The 22,207-nt window shown below is 43.3% G+C and overlaps 1 protein-coding gene across 2 annotated transcripts in view; it reads left to right on the top strand.

Moving 5' to 3' along the window:
- LOC115158046 (calcium/calmodulin-dependent protein kinase type IV) overlaps positions 1-22,207 on the top strand; it is a 34,062-nt gene that overhangs the window by 5,648 nt on the left and 6,207 nt on the right. For both annotated transcript variants that reach the window (XM_029706527.1, XM_029706526.1), the window contains 2 exons: positions 21,330-21,420; positions 21,982-22,056. In XM_029706527.1, coding sequence (XP_029562387.1) covers positions 21,330-21,420; positions 21,982-22,056 — 166 coding nt within the window. The remainder of the gene's footprint in view (positions 1-21,329; positions 21,421-21,981; positions 22,057-22,207) is intronic.

Genomic DNA, 22,207 nt, shown 5'->3' with positions numbered 1-22,207 from the left:
ATATTTCCAGGGAGCTAGTAAGTGCAGTCAGTCACTGCACTCTGTTGCAGTCAGCGCCGAGCCCTGTTTCAGGCAGAATGATATCTCCCAAAAATAGAGGATGATTATTTAGTCAGTGGAAAATGTCACTAAACATTGTTTTGGGACTTGGCAATGGCACCAATGAATGTTAACCAGAAGATTAGTGTGAGCCTTTATTTAGAAATACAAATGTATTGTAATCCCAGAATACATGCAGCTAAGGGCTTGGCTGGACACACACACACACAAGGTGGTAGATGTGGGTCAGATGTGGCATCGGTCTCAGCTAGAGGAATGACGGATGTGTGTGTGAACGTACTTGTGTTTGAGTGACTGTGTGTGTGTGTGTGTATCCGTGCGTATGTGCGTTTGGTGAGCTGCAAGTGTGAAATAATCCTCTCAGAGAGCCATAGCATTTTTTTTCACAGCACTCTTAATCTTCTGCACAAGAGAGGCAGCAGGGAGCAGGGAGCAGGGATGTGGGCTGCCTGTTATGTAACAGTGCTAGCGAGTGTGTGCCTGTGTGACAATGAACCAAGCCGCTGCTGTACGGCCCATATGGTCACTGCTTTTGTTTTCTAAATAAGGATGTGACAAGTGGAGATTTTTTTTAATTTAAACAGCATTTATTTATCGGTTTTCACGTTGGAATTGTATGCATTTTTCTTATCGTTCTATGTGAATTCACAATGCAAAATATGGTCCTACTGCGTCCTATTGCATATGACCACTAGGGAGCAATGGCGTTCTTTCTACTCGACAACAGAGCTCACCTTGTTGATACACACAGCGAGGCGTGGCTTAACGTGGCCACGCCGAGTAGGGTACGGCCGTAGGGTACTCCCGTTACTCCCATGTAATTAGCCTAACTTTGGTGTCATCCTAAAATAACTAGTGACGCTTTTTTTGCCGTTTCAAGAAACGTTTTCAGCAGCCTCATGTGTCGTTATTAACACACTTGGCAGTCACAACAACAAATGATTTGCATGATACTTATTCTGCCACTGTAATTTGTTACCCGACCTGCTAACACTGACAGTAAAGCTGCCGCATTATACTTATGTCACTGTTTGTTTACCATTAGCGTTTTCGCCGGTTAGCTGGCGTTAGCTGGCTGGCTAGCGAGAGAAGTTCATCTCGATCTAATTCGCTAGTCTTAGATATGTCGCGTAACTACTTCTCTTCTTCGCCTGCCCTTTGAACGGTCTAGGTACTTAGAAACGTTTAATCTTGTTGGCTTGCCTATACAATGCCTTCGGAACGTATTTAGACTCCTTGACTTTTTCCACATTTTGTTATGTTACAGCCTTATTCTAAAATTGATTAAATAAAAAAAATGCCTCATCAATCTATACACAATACCTCTTAATGACAAAGCGAAAATATGTTTTTATACATTTTTTCAAAAAACAAAAATACCACATTTACATAAGTATTCAGACCCTTTGCTATGAGCTCAGGTGCATCCTGTTTCCATTGATCATCCTTGAGATGTTTCTACAACTTGGAGTCTACCTGTGGTAAATTCAATTGATTGGACATGATTTGGAAAGGCACACACCTGTCTATATAAGGTCCCACAATTGACAGTGCATTTCAGAGGAAAAACCAAGCCATGAGGTCGAAGGAATTGTCCGTAGAGCTCCGAGACACAGTGGCCTCCATTATTCTTAAATGGAAGAAGTTTGGAACCCCCAAGACTCTTCCTAGAGCTGGCCGCATGGCCAAACTGAGCAATCAGGGGAAAAGGGTCTTGGTCAGGGAGGTGACCAAGAACCAGATGGTTACTCTGACAGAGCTCTAGAGTTCCTCTATGGAGATGGGAGAATCTTCCAGAAGGACAACCATCTCTGCAGCACTCCACCAATCAGGCCTTTATGGTAGAGTGAAGCCACTTCTCAGTAAAAGGCACATGACAGCCCACTTGGAGTTTGCCAAAAGCACCTAAAGACTCTCAGACCATGAGAAACAAGATTCTCTGGTCTGATGAAACCAAGATTGAACTCTTTGGCCTGAATGCCAGGCGTTAAGTCTGGAGGAAACCTGGCACCATCCCTACTGTGAAACACGGTGGTAGCAGAATAATGCTGTGGTGATGTTTTTCAGTGGCAGGGACTGGGAGACTAGTCAGGATCGAGGCAAAGATGAACGGAGCAAAGTACAGTGAGATCCTTGATGAAAACTTGTTCCAGAGTGCTCAGGACCTCAGACTGGGGCGAAGGTTCACCTTCTAACAGGACAATGACCCTAAGCACACAGCCAAGACAACGCAGGAGTGGCTTCCGGACAAGTCTCTAAATCTCCTTCAGTGGCCCAGCCAGAGCCCGGAATTGAACCCGATCGAACATCTCTAGAGAAACCTGAAAATAACTGTGCAGCAACGCTCCCCATCCAACCTGACAGAGCTTGAGAGGATCTGCAGAGAAGAATGGGAGAAACTCCCCAAATACACGTGTGCCAAGCTTGTAGCAACATACCCAAGAAGACTTGAGGCTGTAATCGCTGTCAAAGGTGCTTCAACAAAGTACTGAGTAAAGGTTCTGAATACGTATATGTCAATGTGATATTTCATTTTTTATGGGGTATTTGTGTAGATTGATGAGGGGAAAAAAACAATTTAATACATTTTAAAATAAGGCCATGTTTGATTGAATACCAGTTTCCCCATTTTATTATTCAGATGTGAAAAAAGTCAAGGGGTCTGAATACTTTCCAAAGCCACCGTATGTGCTTTCAACTTGCCGTAGACCAGCTGGGGAGATAACCCTTCCAAATGGCCCAAAGTAGCCTATGGCGATATCTACACCTACTTGGTGGAATTTCCAGGTTTACACAGACAATACACGGAGCCCACAGCTTTTCATCATTAACGCGGCGTATAGTCTGAAATCATGATGTTCGTTTAGCCTGGTCCTTAGGCAGTTAATGAAACTTCATTTGGTGGTCTTTTCTCCTACTATTGTTCAAAAAAACGGTATGCAACAGGTGAATAATGATAAGTGAGAAAGTTAGACACAATATCATCAATAAGAGAGTTACAGATGCACAAATATCATACCCCCAAGACATGCTAACCTCTCATCATTACAATAACAGGGAAGGTTAGCAGACTCACCATTATTCCCAGTCATTATCCGTAATCATGGTAGCATCCAGATGAATGTAGACACCCAAAGTCAGTAAACTACTTACTAGTTATCAATAAAATGTGGTATGTTTGTCATTGTAGTGAAATACTCCTTCTATGGAGGTTTTCGTATTGATATAGAACAAGACAAAGACAGCAATGCTTCTCCAATGGGACCCTAAACATGCTTTAAGGCACCTGTATTTATTTGTTTATACCATAAAGAGCTTTCTGAAAAATTGCTGGGAAAAAAATCGAAGTCATTGCAAAAGAGGACCAGAACCTATGATATGAATAATCAAGGACTTGGGACTATACGGTTTATCCGGTGTCATCATTAGACCTGGGCTTCAGAGGTTTTTGATCCAGCCCCGAACCTTTCGGAGGTAAAAAGGTCTGATATGAGTTTCCGTGACCACACATCACTTGCGCTATATGCAGTATTAAAAAACATGTTTTACTGACAAATTTGAATAACTAAAATAAACAATACTGCGCTAGGCAGGAGCACGCACTGCGCTAGGCAGGAGCACACACTGCAAGAATGCATTGGACTGCATTGGACTTGACCCCTACAGCACCGGTTATACGTCAATGTCATCACTCAGCATAACGCCTTTCACTCAGTCAGAGTCTGCAGCATAGAACAGAGCAAATATAGATATTCAGAACTTACAAGCAGCCCTTAGCTGCTTGTATTCTGGGATTACAATACATTTGTATTTCTAAGAGTGGCAAAAAAGCTAGCAGGTTGAGCAAGTTGAGGCAGCAATGAATGAGGTGGAGGGCAGAATAGCCAGAAAGTCCAAATGCAGCAGAAGTAGAGTTAGCCACAGGTTTGTAGCTAACTAGCTAGTCTCTCCCAACATAAAGGTTGGCTAATGCTAATAAGCTAGCACTAGCGCTCAGCATTCTTAAGCTATTGGGTGTCAGTTATTTAATAGTATATAGTGAATGGGCAAGCAAAGAATGTTGATACAAGTCATGATATTAGGACAAGTGTTTATTTCCAGCAAGTGTATTTGATGGGTTTCGTGTCTGTAGCTAGCTTGTCTAGCTGAGACCGAAGATATCTTTTGGGACTTTTGATAGTGTGGACTGCAGCTGAACTTTACTACAACGTTATATTTAACCCCGTTTAAAGTTAGCAATGTTGAGGTGGTAGAACTGACAAAATTAAAATAATTATATAGGTCGTATAACCTATTCCATTCTACAGGTAAACATGCATAGCTCATGTCTGTTATTTCTATATAGGCTATGTAACTATTTGTAAAAAAAAACAGCATTTTATTCACTTTGGGAAATTATTTAATTGAGCTTTTATTTTTATTACTCTTTTTATTCACTTAGCTAATTACTTTTTCTGTTGTTGCATTGTCGAAAGGTGAACCTGCAGGTATGCATTTCATTGCACTGTATATAATGTGTATATGACGAAGAAACAGACTTGAACTTAGAAGGGAAGGGCAGCCATAAAGAGAGGGGAAAATAAGGCCAGCTTTGTGGTTAGACTGAAGGTGAACAAAACAGTGAAAAATACATAGGCCCTTAAGTTATCCTCAAATGTTATGTAATCTAAACATCTGAAATTACATGGTAGAACTGACCAAATGAAATGAAAAACCTGAAACCAACTATAAATTGTAGAAATTCGTATACAAATATTGAAAGCATTTAATGAGACAACTAAAAGATGTGCAACATGAAAATATTGTCTAATTTACATTGTGTAATTTATTGACGGTCCCTAACTTGCCCCAGAGACAGGCTATCCGATGTCAAAGTCAGGTCGCACACCAGCCAGCTGAAGCTAATTGGTGAAATAATTTGGATAACTCTTCCCACCTGCGAACACACGCACACACACACACACACACACACACACACACACACACACACACACACACACACACACACACACACACACACACACACACATTAAATCACAACCCCGAAACCAACTTGCTTTTAATTTCAATCATGGCCGCTAGCTTTTCTTAATGAACCAAATCTGAAACGAGGCCAGATCAGGACGTGTAGTCGCCCTTTAAAACTAACTAATGACATGTTGCACCCCTACCTTGCTAGCTTTCAGATGAGCAAAGGAGGACAGATGAGAACAGCAGTCCAGTGGAGCACTTACAACAGCAGCAGCCAGGGGCAAATGGTAGGGAAAAGGATGATTTAGGTGACCCAGACACAGGTCCAAAACAAGTTAAGCTACCCCGGTATCCCCTCGACCGTTTTGGATTGAAAAACTAGACGCACACTAGACACGACACAGCAAAAGATGAGTAAATGATGGAGAGGGAAACCAGACAAGACACATAGACAGCAACGGAAGAATAGGATATGATGGAGAGAGACACCAGAAGAACAGAACAGGCCATAACAGAAAAGGATAGACAAAGGAGACAGTAACAAACAAGAACCTGAGACAACAACAGACAAGACACAGAGAAAGTGACCATTGAGGGCAGATGGAAAGAGAACAGAAGTGGATTGAGCACACAGAAGACTGTCACACTTCATGCTTCTCTATAGGTTTTAATTCAGTTTTATTTGCACAAAATATAAGAGCTGAAATACAGAAAGAGAAAATTAAAACATGGTTTACAAATCATTTGCAGGTGAGGTGAAAAATCCTGTGAAATTACTATTAAAAACAATTGTTTACTTTTACCCCCCATGCTGGCTTTGGACTAAGCCCCCCAATGTTTTCAAATTCTAGAAACGCCCCTGGTTCTATCTGCAAATGTATGGTTTTGAGAGAGTATTATTCAAGTCTCAGATCTCAGAACTGCTTTGTGATGTCTTCCGCTTTCATGATTCAAAAAGTACATCACCTTACATCAAAAATATTTTATTGACAACCCAGCATTTTGATTGACAACCCAGCATTTTGATTGACAACCCAGCATTTTGATTGACAACCCAGCATTGTGTGATTGGATTGCAGATAGAACATTGTAGCACCCAGTTCAAAGGCGTTTACACATTGTTTCTCATCGTGAATAGATTTTTTTCACACATCTGACTTTTCTCACATGTGAAGGACCTCCTAAAGAACAACTCTCTGTGAATAACATCGTTTTTGGGTTAGGGATTTTTTCTTAACATTAACAATCCCAATTCCGTTTAAGAAGTTTTAACGTTTAAACGTTCACAACCCTATTTCTAAAGCATGCTAAACACTGGTGGCTGTGTGGTGGGATACATTTCATCCATGTGTGCTCGCTCCAGGCTTTGGATCTGGAGGGAGTGAGTGTTGGTGCATCAGGTGTTTAAGATAGTGTGTGTGTGTGACAGAGATAAGGGGGGGGGGTGAAGAGTTTGGAGGTTTTGTTTATGTGTGAGTGGACAAGCAACACCACTCATACTGTCCTTCAGATTGTTTTCCCTTCAGTGCTCCAATCTCATAGTTCAGAATGTTGACATTTATGATTGCTGAGTGTATATGCTACCGCATGTATACATCATACCTGCCATGAAACAATCTTATGATGAAGCTGCACAGAACCAATACAGTTTATTGCTTCATATTGTGTAATGACATGATTTCTTTATTTAGCGTTTAGCCTTTGTGCATGGGGCATTCTGTGGGGTTATAGAGCAGAGTTAATAGGTTTTGAGTCATAAACACCTATGCAGGGGCATTTTTAATGACAGCAAGCAGCGATAGAGGCCCAGCACTTTTTAATTACCGCCTATAAATCAATTTTCATTTCATACATGTTTTTCTGTAGATGAAATAGGCCAATTTAATTAATACTCCATGAAACCATGCAGGCATAAGTGACATAAGTGAGAACTCAGTTGGGGTCTCAACTTACTGTTGAGAGTTAGAATAATAGAATACCTGTAGAAGGTGCAAGTTCGAATTTTGTTTGTGCATCAGCTATTTTTCTCTAATGTCAGTCACTGACAATCATTCAATTAGCCATGTCAGCTAACAATTTTTAGATTGGCAAATAGACTAGCCAGCTATCTAAACTTGTAGTAATCATGAGCAAATACAGACTGGTCACACAGTACACGTGCCCAGGGGCCCTGACCTCCAGGGGGCCCCCATTGATTTTGTTAGTCACTCTCACTCAGATATCATGGCATAAGTCATGGCAAAATGTGTAGAATTGCAGAAAATTAGCTTTAAAACTGAAAAATGTATTTCCACCATGACAAAATGGGTAGAATTGCAGGAAATGCACTTTAAAACGTCAATTTTTCTCTCCTACGTCAAGGGGGGGGCACTAAAATGTTTTGCCCGTGCGGTGGGGGAGTAGAGCCGGCCCTGACTAACCATGGCATTTTCCCCTCACATCTTTCAAAATGAGCCAACAAATTTCTCAACATAATTTATCCTTGAGTCTGTGTGAAACTAATCACCATAGAGAGGTGAAACCCCCCCCCCCCATCTTTCTGTGCATGCTGTATCTAGCAGCTTGCTCACAGTCATTTTTTTTGTCATCTCATTTAAAAAACGACATCTGTCAAAAGCCCCGGTACACAAACTTAATAAACCATCGACACCGCCATGACTCATTCGCACACTTTGGGCCCTCCCCAGCCATCCCAGCCCGGCTAGCGCACAGCGGCGCAGATTGTCAAATTTACAACCTTTCTCCCAGGCAGACAGAGAGCCAGAACATCTCAGGGGAGATGGGTTCAAAAGGTTCTGCATGGAGTCCCATCAAAAGCCAGCCTGACAGGGGAGTGAAGAGTTTTCCATTAGAACTAATAGCAGTCAGGCTGGGCACTTACTGCCCATTCCAGCTACAGTAGCTGATGTCAGACTTGAGGCTTAACCACAGGCTTTCTTGGAGACGTCGCTGGTTAATTTGCCGGAATGAGTCTGGGCGTTCACAGCCGGGAAGGGAAGTGTGCAGTAATGACGAGAGCGTGGCGCCGTGTGGGTGTTGTTAGCCGCCCCGGTAGGCCTCAGCGGGGACTCACGGTGGAAACCGGGCTATATTTTGACTAGGTCATTATATGTGTCCTCCCAGGGCCTCTGTGTGTGGCTGATGAGGCCCAGTGGCATAGGTTACTAGAGAGGTCCTGACCTTATTACAATCATGTTGAGACCAGTGGTAGAAAAAGTACCCAGTTGTCATACTTGAGTAAGAATAAAGATACCTTAATAGAAAATGAAAGCCACTCAGTAAAATACTACTTGAGTAAAAGTCTGAAAGTATTTGGTTTTAAAAGTACATGTAATTGCTCAAATATAGTTAAGTATCAAAAGTAAAAGTATAAACCATTTCAAATTCCTTATATTAAGCAAACCAGACGACACAATTTTCTTGTTTTTTTTAATTCACAGATAGCCAGGGGCACACTACAACAATCAGACATAATTTACAAACTAAGCATCTATGATTAGTGAGTCCGCCAGATCAGAGGCAGTAGGGATGACCAGGGATATTCTCTTGATAAGTGAGTGAATGGAATATTTTCCTGTCCTGCTAAGCATTCAACATTTTAGTACTTTTTAGTACTTTTGGGTGTCAGGGAAAATGTGTGGAGTAAAAAAGACATGATTTTATTTAGGAATGTAGTAAAGTAGAAGTAAAAGTTGTCAAAAATATAAATAGTAAAGTAAAGATACCCCAAAAATGGCATAATTAGTACTTTAAAGTTGGAGCTGTCCGTCTTCTCTTTACACACAAGTGTGACAGAGGTACGCCTCTGTCATGGGGGTTCAACATAAGGAACTAAAGCCTAATTCAATCATCAACAAATGAAGAGACCTGTCAGGGTCAACACTGCAGAGAGCTACATCTAAATAACGGACAACCTTAAGTGCAAGTCCAAGGAAATGTGTAATCCAATGGAAAATAATTCAAGTTAATAAATTCATTAATAAGAATCAGGGTTGGGGAGTAGCGGATTACATGTAATCCAATACGTGTAAGGGATTACAAAGTAAAATGGTAACTGTAATCCGTTACGTTACCAGCAAAAATATTGTAATCAGATTACAGATACTTTTGAAAAACTAGATGATTACTTCAAATTCAGAAAGGAGGTTTGCTAAATCGGCTTTTTTACGCTATAGTCCAAACTATGTCTTCCAATGGTACGACTGCTGTCGGCATCCAAAGATTATCCATCTTGAATAAATGCTTGGAGGTAAGGATGACAGCAGTGGTGTAGTCTACGGTGATACGGATATCGCTTATTATTGATATATCTACATAGTGCATTGATGTAAATCACACTGCTGCTCTCTCATTTAGCTATTTGTGCCTTACGGATTGTGGTTGTTGTGGATGGCTGTTCACAAATCTAAATGTGTATTTCAACCCAATAATGGTTGTATTCTATTAATCATTGTTTTTGAAACCAGTGGACAGCCAGTGAAAAATGCACTCTTGCAACTGCTGCTAATAAATCTAATGCCTTTTAAGGGGAAAGTAATCGAAAAGTAATCAAAAATTAACTGAATGTAATCAGATTATGTTACTGAGTTTAGGTAATCCAAAAATTACATTACTGATTACAATTTTGGACAGGTAACAGCAACGGATTACATTTAGAAAGTAACCTACCCAACCCTGTTAATAATCCAACAAAAATACTGAAGGTCCAATGGAAACAAATCAAATCAAATTTTGTCACATACACATGGTTAGCAGATGTTAATGCGAGTGTAGCGAAATGCTTGTGCTTCTAGTTACAACCATGCAGTAATACAGTGAGGGAAAAAAGTATTTGATCCCCTGCTGATTTTGTTCGTTTGCACACTGACAAAGAAATGATCAGTCTATAATTTTAATGGTAGGTTTATTTGAACAGTGAGAGACAGAATAACAACAAAAAAATCCAGAAAAACGCATGTCAAAAATGTTATAAATTGATTTGCATTTTAATGAGGGAATAAGTATTTGACCCCTCTGCAAAACATGATTTAGTACTTGGTGGCAAAACCCTTGTTGGCAATCACAGAGGTCAGACGTTTCTTGTAGTTGGCCACCAGGTTTGCACACATCTCAGGAGGGATTTTGTCCCACTCTTCTTTGCAGATCTTCTCCAAGTCATTAAGGTTTCGACGCTGACGTTTGGCAACTCGAACATTCAGCTCCCTCCACAGATTTTCTATGGGATTAAGGTCTGGAGACTGGCAAGGCCACTCCAGGACCTTAATGTGCTTCTTCTTGAACCACTCCTTTGTTGCCTTGGCCGTGTGTTTTGGGTCATTGTCATGCTGGAATACCCATCCACGACCCATTTTCAATGCCCTGGCTGAGGGAAGGAGGTTCTCACCCAAGATTTGACGGTACATGGCCCCATACATCGTCCCTTTGATGTGGTGAAGTTGTCCTGTCCCCTTAGCAGAAAAACACCCCCAAAGCATAATGTTTCCCCCTCCATGTTTGACGGTGGGATGGTGTTCTTGGGGTCATAGGCAGCATTCCTCCTCCTCCAAACACTGCGAGTTGAGTTGATGCCAAGAGCTCCATTTTGGTCTCATCTGACCACAACACTTTCACACAGTTGTTCTCTGAATCATTCAGATGTTCATTGGCAAACTTCAGACGGGCATGTATATGTGCTTTCTTGAGCAGGGGAACCTTGCAGGATTTCAGTCCTTCACAGCGTAGTGTGCTACCAAATGTTTTCTTGGTGACTATGGTCCCAGCTGCCTTGAGATCATTGGAAAGATCCTCCCGTGTAGTTCTGGGCTGATTCCTCACCGTTCTCATGATCATTGCAACTCCACGAGGTGAGATCTTGCATGGAGCCCCAGGCCGAGGGAGATTGACAGTTCTTTTGTGTTTCTTCCATTTGCGAATAATCGCACCAACTGTTGTCACCTTCTCACCAAGCTGTTTGGCGATGGTCTTGTAGCCCATTCCAGCCTTGTGTAGGTCTACAATCTTGTCCCTGACATCCTTGGAGAGCTCTTTTGTCTTGGCCATGGTGAAGAGTATGGAATCTGATTGATTGATTGCTTCTGTGAACAGGTGTCTTTTATACAGGTAACAAGCTGAGATTAGGAGCACTCCCTTTAAGAGTGTGCTCCTAATCTCAGCTCGTTACCTGTGTAAAAGACACCTGGGAGCCAGAAATCTTTCTGATTGAGAGGGGGTCAAATACTTATTTCCCTCATTAAAATGCAAATCAATTTACATCATTTTTGACATGCGTTTTTCTGGATTTTTTTGTTGTTATTCTGTCTCTCACTGTTCAAATAAACCTACCATTAAAATTATAGACTGATCATTTCTTTGTCAATGGGCAAACGTACAAAATCAGCAGGGGATCAAATACTTTTTTCCCTCACTGTATCTAACAAGTAATCTAACAATTTCACAACAACTATCTTATACACACAAGTGTAAAGGAATGAATAAGAATATGTACATTTATATGGATGAGCGATGGCCGAACGGCATAGGCGAGATGCAGTAGATGGTACAGCGTACAGTATATACATATGAGATGAGTAATGTAGGATATGTAAACATTATATAAAGTGGCATTGTTTAAAGTGGCTAGTGATACATTTATTACATCCAATTTTTTATTATTAAAGTGGCTAGAGATGAGTCAGTATGTTGGCAGCAGTCACTCAATGTTAGTGATGGCTGTTTAACAGTCTGATGGCCTTGAGATAGAAACTGTTTCAGTCTCTCGGTTCCTGCTTTGATGCACCTGTACTGACCTCGCCTTCTGGATGATAGCGATGTGAACAGGCAGTGTCTTGGGTGGTTGTTCTCCTTGATGATCTTTTTGGCCTTCCTGTGACATCAGGTGGTGTAGGTGTCCTGGAGGGCAGGTAGTTTGCCCCCGGTGATGCGTTGTGCAGACCTCACTACCCTCTGGAGAGCCTTATGGTTGTGGGCGGAGTAGTTGCCGTACCAGGCGGTGATAAAGCCCGACAGGATGCTCTCGATTGTGCATCTGTAAAAGTTTGAGTGTTCTTGGTGACAAGCCGAATTTCTTCAGCCTCCTGAGGTTGAAGAGGCACTGCTGCGCCGCCTTCACCACGCTGTCTGTGTGGGTGGACCATTTCAGTTTGTCCGTGATGTGTACGCCGAGGTACTTAAAACTTTCCACCTTCTCCACTACTGTCCCGTCGATGTAGATAGGGGGCTGCTCCCTCTGCTGTTTCCTGAAGTCCACGATCATCTCCTTTGTTTTGTTGACATTGAGTGTGAGGTTATTTTCCTGATACCACACTCCGAGGGCCCTCACCTCCTCCCTGTAGGCCGTCTCGTCGTTGTTGGTAATCAACCCTACCACTGTAGTGTCGTCTGCAAACTTGATGATTGAGTTGGAGGCGTACATGGCCACGCAGTCATGGGTGAACAGGGAGTGCAGGAGAGGGCTGAGAACGCACCCTTGTCGGGCCCCAGTGTTGAGGATCAGCAGGGTGGAGATGTTGTTTCCTACCCTCACCACCTGGGGGCGGCCCGTCAGGAAGTCCAGGACCCAGTTGCACAGGGCGGGGTCGAGACCAAGGGTCTCGAGCTTAATGACAAGTTTGGAGGGTACTATGGTGTTAAATGCTGAGCTGTAGTTGATGAACAGCATTCTTACATAGGTATTCCTCTTGTCCAGATGGGTTAGGGCAGTGTGATTGCGTTGTCTGTGGACCTATTGGGGCGGTAAGCAAATTGGAGTGGGTCTAGGATGTCAGGTAGGACGGAGGTGATATGGTCCTTGACTAGTCTCTCAAAGCACTTCATGATGACGGAAGTGAGTGCTACGGGGCGATAGTCATTTAGCTCAGTTACCTTATCTTTCTTGGGAACAGGAACAATTGAAGCATGTGGGGAGAACAGACTGGAATAAGGATTGATTGAATATGTCCGTAAACACACCAGCCAGCTGGTCTGCGCATGCTCTGAGGACGCGGCTAGGGATGCCGTCTGGGCTGGCAGCCTTGCGAGGGTTAACACGTTTAAATGTTTTACTCACATTGGCTGCAGTGAAGGAGAGCCCGCAGGTTTTGGTAGTGGGCCGTGTCAGTGGCACTGTATTGTCCTCAGAGTGAGCAAAGAAGTTGTTTAGTTTGTCTGGGAGCAAGACATCGTGGTCCGCGACGGGGCTGGTTTTCCTTTTGTAGTCCGTGATTGACTGTAGACCCTGCCACATACCTCTCGTGTCTGAGCCGTTGAATTGGCTCTATGAACGTTTCCACCAAAGCAGTGTGGAGTATGGGATAAAACAATGCTAGGCTTTCTCCAAACAATGAGGGAGTTTGATTAAGTGCACCGGGCTAAGGCCCGCGGCGTGCACGGGCAAAAACGGTGAGGGAGGAGCGCCCTTCTCAAATCAAACAGTAATCTGCGCCGCTCGGTCACGTCGACAATAAGGCAGCGTGATGCATCTTTCGGAAACATACAACATCTCTTTTCCATAAAATATACTGTACGTTCAAATTTTCAAACTAGTTTTCATTGGGAAGATAGATAAAACCTATTTTATCACACACAATTACTTTTGCATTTGAAATCACAGAATCCTACTCATTACTCCACGTGCTTAACCTACGACACTTTTGTTTTGAGCTGACTTCGCCGTCGGCTATAACGGGGCAACTGGCTCACACCCGGGAGACAGCCCAGTTCCAAAACAAGTGTAATCAGGACTGAGATATTAATAATGGAATCCCCGCCAATGGGCCTGCAGCCTAATTCAAGATGGCACCCGTGACACGTTTCCAACTACACCCATACCTGCTGCCTTGAAGAGCAACTGCCTTTAAAAGGCAACGATTCCCTTTGAAAACGGACTATGTGGCATCGACATGAGTCAGAAACTGTTATTCTAGTGTCAAAATAGACTACAAAGTGTAAATAGGATCATTTGGGTCATAAAGTCAGTCTCGTCTAAAACTGAGTTTGGAACATCAGTGCGTTGCACCGGGTAAATGAAGGTTGGGTTTTGATTTGACCATTTGCCCAATAACATGGGTTAGTCAGCTGCGGTGATTGCTCTCTATCCAATAGCAGAGACAGTGAGACAAACCTGCCCAGCAGCTCTGACTGTTTACGTAATGTAATACACCGCGTCACAATTTTTGGAACTTGAGAAATACTGCCCCAAACACCTTAGTGATGTGTAAAATTAAACGTCCTTGGACAAAATGAATGACAGATTTCTTGTTATGGGGATTTTGAGGAAGTGAAATAGGCCGTTTTCAACCAGATAAGTTGTTTATTGCCTTCAGTTGCTCTTTATTTAACCTTTGTTTAACTAGGAAAGTCAGTTAAGAACAAATTCTCAATGACGGGTTAGCTGCCTTGTTCAGGGGCAGAACGACAGATTTGTGCCTCGTCAGCTCGGGGATTCGATCTTACAACCTTTTGGTTACAGGCCCAATGCTCTAACCACTAGGCTACCTGCCGCCCCTTCAATTGCTCTTGAACAAATTATTTTCATAGTTACACCATTTAAGGGCAATGTTTCCTTTTATTTTCACTTGATGCTTTCATGGTAACGTTACAACACGGCAACCGATCCGGTAGTCAGAGTCGGAACTCTCTTGACTCTTGAGTAATAGGATGGTGAGAGCAGTCATAGAGCCTCTGAGCTACTGCAGCAATGGGCCCCATCTGTTAAGTCAATTTTAGATCAGGGGCTGCTCATTTAGAGTTTCAATTAATCCTGCCAAGTGAAGCCCTGATTGGGCTGTATCCCTCAGGTCTCACAGTGATAAAAATGGTATCCATGAGTTCATCTGACTCTGGGGAAGTACTGTATATACTTTAAAGGGCTTCACTGCCAAAATCACAAATTCTTTTTAGGCTGCTCTGCTGCCTCTGACATTCTCTCTGTTCTTCAAGTGTCAACGCCTGTACAGATCTGTCATCTAGTCCACACAGTTGTGATCATTGGCTTTAACATTAACGGATTTGTTCTTGTGGTAAAAGCGTGCTTAAAATGGACAAACTGTCATGGGACGTTGAGCTTTTTTTGTACTTAACTACCACTGACTGCGTATCTAAAGGTGACAGAACTCAATTTCCAGCTACATAACTGTGGCAGCTTCTGGGTTGGGGCGCCCTTGGTTACTAGGGCTATGACAATACATAGGCAAGTATTGTATTATTTATTTACTGACCTTTACTTTACCAGGTAAGATAACTGAGAACATATTATATTTTACAGCAACGACCTGGGGAAGAGTTACAGGGGCGAGGAATAAGCCAATTGGAAGCTGGGCATGATTAGGTGGCCATGATGGTAAGAAGTCCAGATTGGGAATTTATCCAGGACATCGGGGTTAACACCCCTACTCTTACGATAAGTGTCGTGGGATCTTTAGTGAGTCAGGATACCAGTTGTAACATCCCATCCGAAAGAAAAAAAAACCTATGCAGGGCAATATCCCCTTCACTGCCCTGGGATCTCCTTAGACCAGAGGGGAGAATGCCTACTGGACATCCAACACCACTTCCAGCAGCATCTGATCTCCCATCCAGGGACTGACCAGGATCGACCCTGTGTAGCTTCAGAGACAAGCCAGCAGTGGGATGCAGGGTAGCATGCTGCTGGGTAGGGCTATAGCAATACATTTATAACATCTACAGCAAGGCTGTCCAATCTTATTTGTAAAGGACCGGTGTGGGGGCAGGCTTTGGCTCCAACCTAAACACTATTGAATCGTGACTCATTCAGAGATAAATCATGTTGTATCCTTGAGTATTGATCCAGTATCATATTTCTGTCAGATGATTAATATTGATTTACAATCAGTCCAGGCTTGGCTCAGTCAAACAGTAATCAATGTCCCTGAGCTCTGCTGGCCTGTACCGTGGGGGAGGGTCAGAGATGGTGAACGCTTAGGATCTCACATATTGTAATACATGACCGAAAAGGTGGGAAGGACCCCATTTTGAAAGACAAAAATATATATAAACTAAAATGCTAATGAAAAAATACCATTTTTTTAAATTGTTGATTTGGAATTTCATAACGTCATTTCAAACTCATTTTGAAACAAGTGCCACACCGGCTTGCATTTGAACTGATCAGGGCCCGGTTTCCTGATAGAGATGGAATTTAGGCTTACAAGTGTTTTAACGATGCATCTTTCCTATAACAGCAGAAGATGTAGCATGCGTTTCCCAAAACACCACGCAGAGAGAACAGTCGCAGAGGGCATTGTTGGAGCATGTGTTGATATTGACAGGATGGAAAGAAAGGGAGCACTGCTGTCGGATCAGCTTTCTCCATTTAAACCGTACCTTAACATTCAAATGATTTCACAATACTGACGATGGATCAGCTCCTAGAAAGAAATGACCACCCGCGGCTGCAAATATCGAGGCGGCTTATTCTAATACTTATCCAATAGAAATGCACTAAACGATGAACTTAGACATGTTCGACTTTCACAGAATGCTGCCCAATGCGTCACATTTATGTTTCAACTGTCAACAAGCAACTGGCACCTATATGCACGTATTTTGGGACTGTAATAGAATCCAGTCTTATTGGAATGAGGTTCATTCAGAAGATGTTAGATCATTTGCTCTTTCACCGAACCTATACCTACTTTATTTTGACTGTGACATTGTATTTGAGCCTGAATCTGAACTTCTGTTTAATACTCTTGTCTATTTAGCCCCCAAATTAATTTTGCTGTTGAGTTCCACACCAGAAATACCGTCTGCGAGGATGTGGCTCTCTCCAGGCTTCTGCTATTCTTCCCCTAGAAAAACTCACTTTTGACCTGCGGACTGAAAAGTTCTGGAAAACATGGTCTCCATTATGTAGAACACCGCCCATAAATGGCCAATATAAACGATACTGCCGTCTTTGAATTTTATGATCGTTTTTTTTTTTACTGTATTTTTACTTAACTCCCTGTACTCTGTCTGTGTGGTGAGCTTCTTTTGTTGTCGGTGTAAACCCCGATCAAAGAAAAAAAAGGACATTTGAATAAAGAGATAATTACAACAGCAAAATACTTAGCCTTGAGATGCTTTTGGGAAACGGTGCCCAGGTCAGGTTTGACAACAGTACAGGGCCCGGTTTCCCAAAAGCATCTTAAGGCTACGTTCATTGTTAGAACCTTCGTAGGAGCATCGTTAAATCTTAGAGCGGTTTCCCAAAACCATCGTTATTAACGCTGCACTTGAAAACGCTCGTAATCTAACGCCTGCCTCAGACCACATATTGAACAGCTAAGTGTGTCGTTAGATGCTTTTTTATGCCCTCCCACGTAACTTCACACACAGAAGATCTCCGCTAAATATATTCACATGGTTTATCAATCGTTCTGTGACGCTGATAACTTCAGAACAAAATATGACTATGAATACAAAGTTGCTAATGTCTTTGCAATTGATACAAACGACATTTAAAAATGTGCTTTAAATAAAAACCGAGTTGAATTCAAATATAAACAGTAGGCTATAGGCCTATTTTTATTTATTTATTCCTTCCAATTTCGATCTCTTTGCAGCAACTCCCCAAAGGGCTCGGGAGGTGAAGGTCGAGTCATCCGTCCTCCAAAACATGAACCACCAAACCTGCGCTTCTTAATACCCACCCGCACCAATATAGAAACACTGTTCAACTGACAACCGAGATCAGACTGCAGGCGCCCGACCCGCCACAAGGAGTCGCTAGAGCGTGATGAGCCAAGTGAAGCCCCCCCGGCCAAACCCTTCCCTAACCCGGACAATGCTGGGCCAATTGCGCGACGCCCTATTGGACTCCCAAGCACGGCAGGTTGTGATACAGCCTGGGATCGAACCCAGGTCTGTAGTGACGCCTCTAGCACTGCGATGCAGTGCCTTAGACTGCTGCGACACTCGGGAGGCCCGCTATAGGCCTATTTCAATCATATTGAAATATATTTCACTTTCAATCAATTTACTTCTATTTTGCTACTTGTAGGCTTCTGTCTGTAATTTGTCTCAATACATTTCATGATGTGTATAGCCTAACATGTGCACAGTGATGTGCCAAATTGGTGATTTAGTTTATTGAAGAAGTATCTGTGGTTTTTATGACGACGGCGCTGCAGTGGATAGCTGCCATCTTACCAATTCTGCTGTTTTGTGTGTATTTTTTTTTTAACGCCGCTCTTAGCTTGTACATCATATTTCCGCCATAATTTCCTATGACAGAACGGAGCTTCTGGACATCAGAACAGCGATCACTAAACTCGATTTCCACTAAAACGAGTCGACAGCTCGGGACGTACTGCTCATTGCGGAACAGGCCCTAATCCCCGGGACTCGAAAGAGGAAGAAATGGCGAAAAATAGGCAAAACGGAGGGCACCCTGACGAGACTACGTCGGTGGGTAAATAAACCACCTCTACCCTCCGTTCTATTGCTGAACATACAGTACAGTCACTAGAGAACAAACTGGATGAGCTCCGTTCGAGACTATCCTATCAACGGGACCCGAAGAACTTTAATATCCTACGTTTCTCGGAGTCGTGGCTGAACAAGGACATGGAAAATATACATCTAGCTGGTTTTTCTATGCATCGGCAAGACCGAACGGCAACTTAGGGTAATGTTAAGGGGGGAGGTGTGTGCCTCTTTGTTAACAACAGCTGGTGCGCGATCTGTAATGTTAAGAAAGTCTTGAGCTTTTGCTACCCTGAGTTAGAATACATCATGATAAGCTGCAGACCATGCTATTTACCAAGAGAGTTGCATAGGGCCATAAGCAAACAAGAAAATGCACATCCAGAGGTGGCACTCCTAGTGCCCCATGATTTTACTGCAGGGAAAGTGAAATGCATCTTACCTCATTACCAGCATGTCACCTGTGTAGCTAGAGGACTTCTATACCAGGCGGTGTCAGAGGAAGGCCTTACAAATTGTCAGACTCCAGCCAGTCAAGTCACAGACTGTTCTCTCTTCTGCTGCACAGCAAGCGGTACCGATGCACCAAGTCTGGAACCAACAGGACCCTGAGCACCTTCTATCCCCAAGCCATAATACTGATACATAGTTAGTTCAAGTGTTAACCAAATAGCTACCCAGACTATCTGCGTAAACCCTTTTCTTGCACCAGCTCTTTTCACCCATCACATATATTTACATTTAAGTCATTTAGCAGACGCTCTAATCCAGAGCGACTTACAAATTGGTGCATTCACCTTATGATATCCAGTGGAACAACCACTTTACAATAGTGCATCGAAATCTTTTAAGGGGGGGGGGGGAGGTTAGAAGGATTACTTTATCCTATCCTAGGTATTCCTTAAAGAGGTGGGGTTTCAGGTGTCTCCGGAAGATGGTGATTGACTCCGCTGTCCTGGCGTCGTGAGGGAGTTTGTTCCACCATTGGGGTGCCAGAGCAGCGAACAGTTTTGACTGGGCTGAGCGGGAACTGTACTTCCTCAGAGGTAGGGAGGTGAGCAGGCCAGAGGTGGATGAACGCAGTGCCCTTGTTTGGGTGTAGGGCCTGATCAGAGCCTGAAGGTACGGAGGTGCCGTTCCCCTCACAGCTCCGTAGGCAAGCACCATGGTCTTGTAGCGGATGCGAGCTTCAACTGGAAGCCAGTGGAGAGAGCGGAGGAGCGGGGTGACGTGAGAGAACTTGGGAAGGTTGAACACCAGACGGGCTGCGGCGTTCTGGATGAGTTGTAGGGGTTTAATGGCACAGGCAGGGAGCCCAGCCAACAGCGAGTTGCAGTAATCCAGACGGGAGATGACAAGTGCCTGGATTAGGACCTGCGCCGCTTCCTGTGTGAGGCAGGGTCGTACTCTGCGAATGTTGTAGAGCATGAACCTACAGGAACGGGTCACCGCCTTGATGTTAGTTGAGAACGACAGGGTGTTGTCCAGGATCACGCCAAGGTTCTTAGCACTCTGGGAGGAGGACACAATGGAGTTGTCAACCGTGATGGCGAGATCATGGAACGGGCAGTCCTTCCCCGGGAGGAAGAGCAGCTCCGTCTTGCCGAGGTTCAGGTTGAGGTGGTGATCCGTCATCCACACTGATATGTCTGCCAGACATGCAGAGATGCCATTCGCCACCTGGTTATCAGAAGGGGGAAAGGAGAAGATTAATTGTGTGTCGTCTGCATAGCAATGATAGGAGAGACCATGTGAGGATATGACAGAGCCAAGTGACTTGGTGTATAGCGAGAATAGGAGAGGGCCTAGAACAGAGCCCTGGGGGACACGAGTGGTGAGAGCACGTGGTGCGGAGACAGATTCTCGCCACGCCACCTGGTAAAAGCGACCTGTCAGGTAGGACGCAATCCAAGCGTGGGCCGCGCCGGAGATGCCCAACTCGGAGAGGGTGGAGAGGAGGATCTGATGGTTCACAGTATCAAAGGCAGCCGATAGGTCTAGAAGGATGAGAGCAGAGGAGAGAGAGTTAGCTTTAGCAGTGTGGAGCGCCTCCGTGACACAGAGAAGAGCAGTCTCAGTTGAATGACTAGTCTTGAAACCTGACTGATTTGGATCAAGAAGGTCATTCTGAGAGAGATAGCAGGAGAGCTGGCCAAGGACGGCACGTTCAAGAGTTTTGGAGAGAAAAGAAAGAAGGGATACTGGTCTGTAGTTGTACGCTACTGTTTATTATCTATCCTGTTGTTTAGTCACTTTATACATTTCTACCTCAATTACCTCGTACCCCTGCACTTCAGCTTGGTACTGGTACCCCCTGTATATAGCCACGTTATTGTTACTCATTGTGTATTTTTTCCTGTGTTCTTATTTTTATATTATTTTTCTCTCTGCATCCTTTTTGATTAATCACATCATACTGTATAAGGTCTAGAGTTTTACCAGGTTAGGTTACACGATCAGGAAAATCTACGGGCCCCAGAATAGTTTTTTTCCACCAAGCCACTGTGTTCTGTGGTGCCACCTCTGGGTGAATGGGAGTTTGAATCTGAGCTTTCTGGCCGTCAGAGAGATCTCTAATGTACAAACACTGGTTCAGGAAAGAGTCAATAAGTCGCTTCAATATTTGCAGCCGTAGGTGGTAATATCTCGCTGGGAGCTGATCCTTCATCAGTATTGTGAAATAATTATAATGTTAAGGAAAGATTTGAATGGAGAAAGCTGATCTGAGCGCAGCGCTCCCTTTCTTTCGATCCTTTCGGTATCGACACATGCTCCAGCGACGCACTTCATTTTACATTTTGGTCATTTAACAGACGCTCTTATTCAGGGCGATTAACAATCAGTGGATTCAGTTAAGGTTGCAACTGTTTTGTTCTTTTGTGTTTGTGTCACAGTATTTACATGAGAATGGGGTGGTGCATCGTGACCTGAAACCGGAAAACCTTCTCTACGCTGACCTCTCCTTGGACGCCCGGCTTAAGATAGGTAACCACATGTACCTGTAGACTAAGACTACAGAACTGACACCTTCCTTGATAAACAGACAATTTCCTAGCTAAATAGGTGGTGGCACTGCCACCGTTTGGTCAAATATGAAAATGCCAAATGTTTTATTTATTGAATTATTCTCATATTTAGATGAGAAAATATTACTGGTAGGAGTTCTTGCAGGAATATGGCCTCGTCTGGGATCTGGACTTTAATATAATAATAAAAATACAGTGTATATGACATTTAGCAGACACTTTTATCCAAAGTGACTTCCGGTAGTGCATGCATACATTGTTTTGTATGGGTGGCCACAGCGGGAATCGAACCCTAAATCCTGACGTTGCAAGCACAATGCTCTACCAACTGGGCCAAACGGGACCAGACATTACTGTGATATGGCACGTGTTACTTTGTTTTCTTTTGTAACTCCTGCCCATAATTCACAGTAGTGGTCTTGTATAGATCCATTTTACCTCTGTGGCATACAGTACATGAATGATACACAATAAAAGACGATAAGGCCAATGAGACTAAACCATTATCTGATCTTCACAGCTGACTTTGGCCTCTCGAAGATAATAGATGAACAAGTGACCATGAAGACGGTGTGTGGCACACCTGGATACTGCGGTGAGTTATGGATTAACAGTTATCCTAATGAGAATACAATTGAAGGATCAGGCTCGTCCTAGTCTGTTGTTGTGTACTGTGTCGTGTGCTAGAGATGAGTCACACTAGCATACTGGTTATTGTTCGGTGCTTACCATTGAGCCATACCAAA

The sequence above is a fragment of the Salmo trutta genome, chromosome 22 (assembly GCF_901001165.1).
Source record: "Salmo trutta chromosome 22, fSalTru1.1, whole genome shotgun sequence".
Lineage (NCBI taxonomy): Eukaryota > Metazoa > Chordata > Actinopteri > Salmoniformes > Salmonidae > Salmo > Salmo trutta.
Note: the sequence above shows the minus strand (reverse complement) of the source record. Positions and strands in the feature narration are given on the sequence as shown.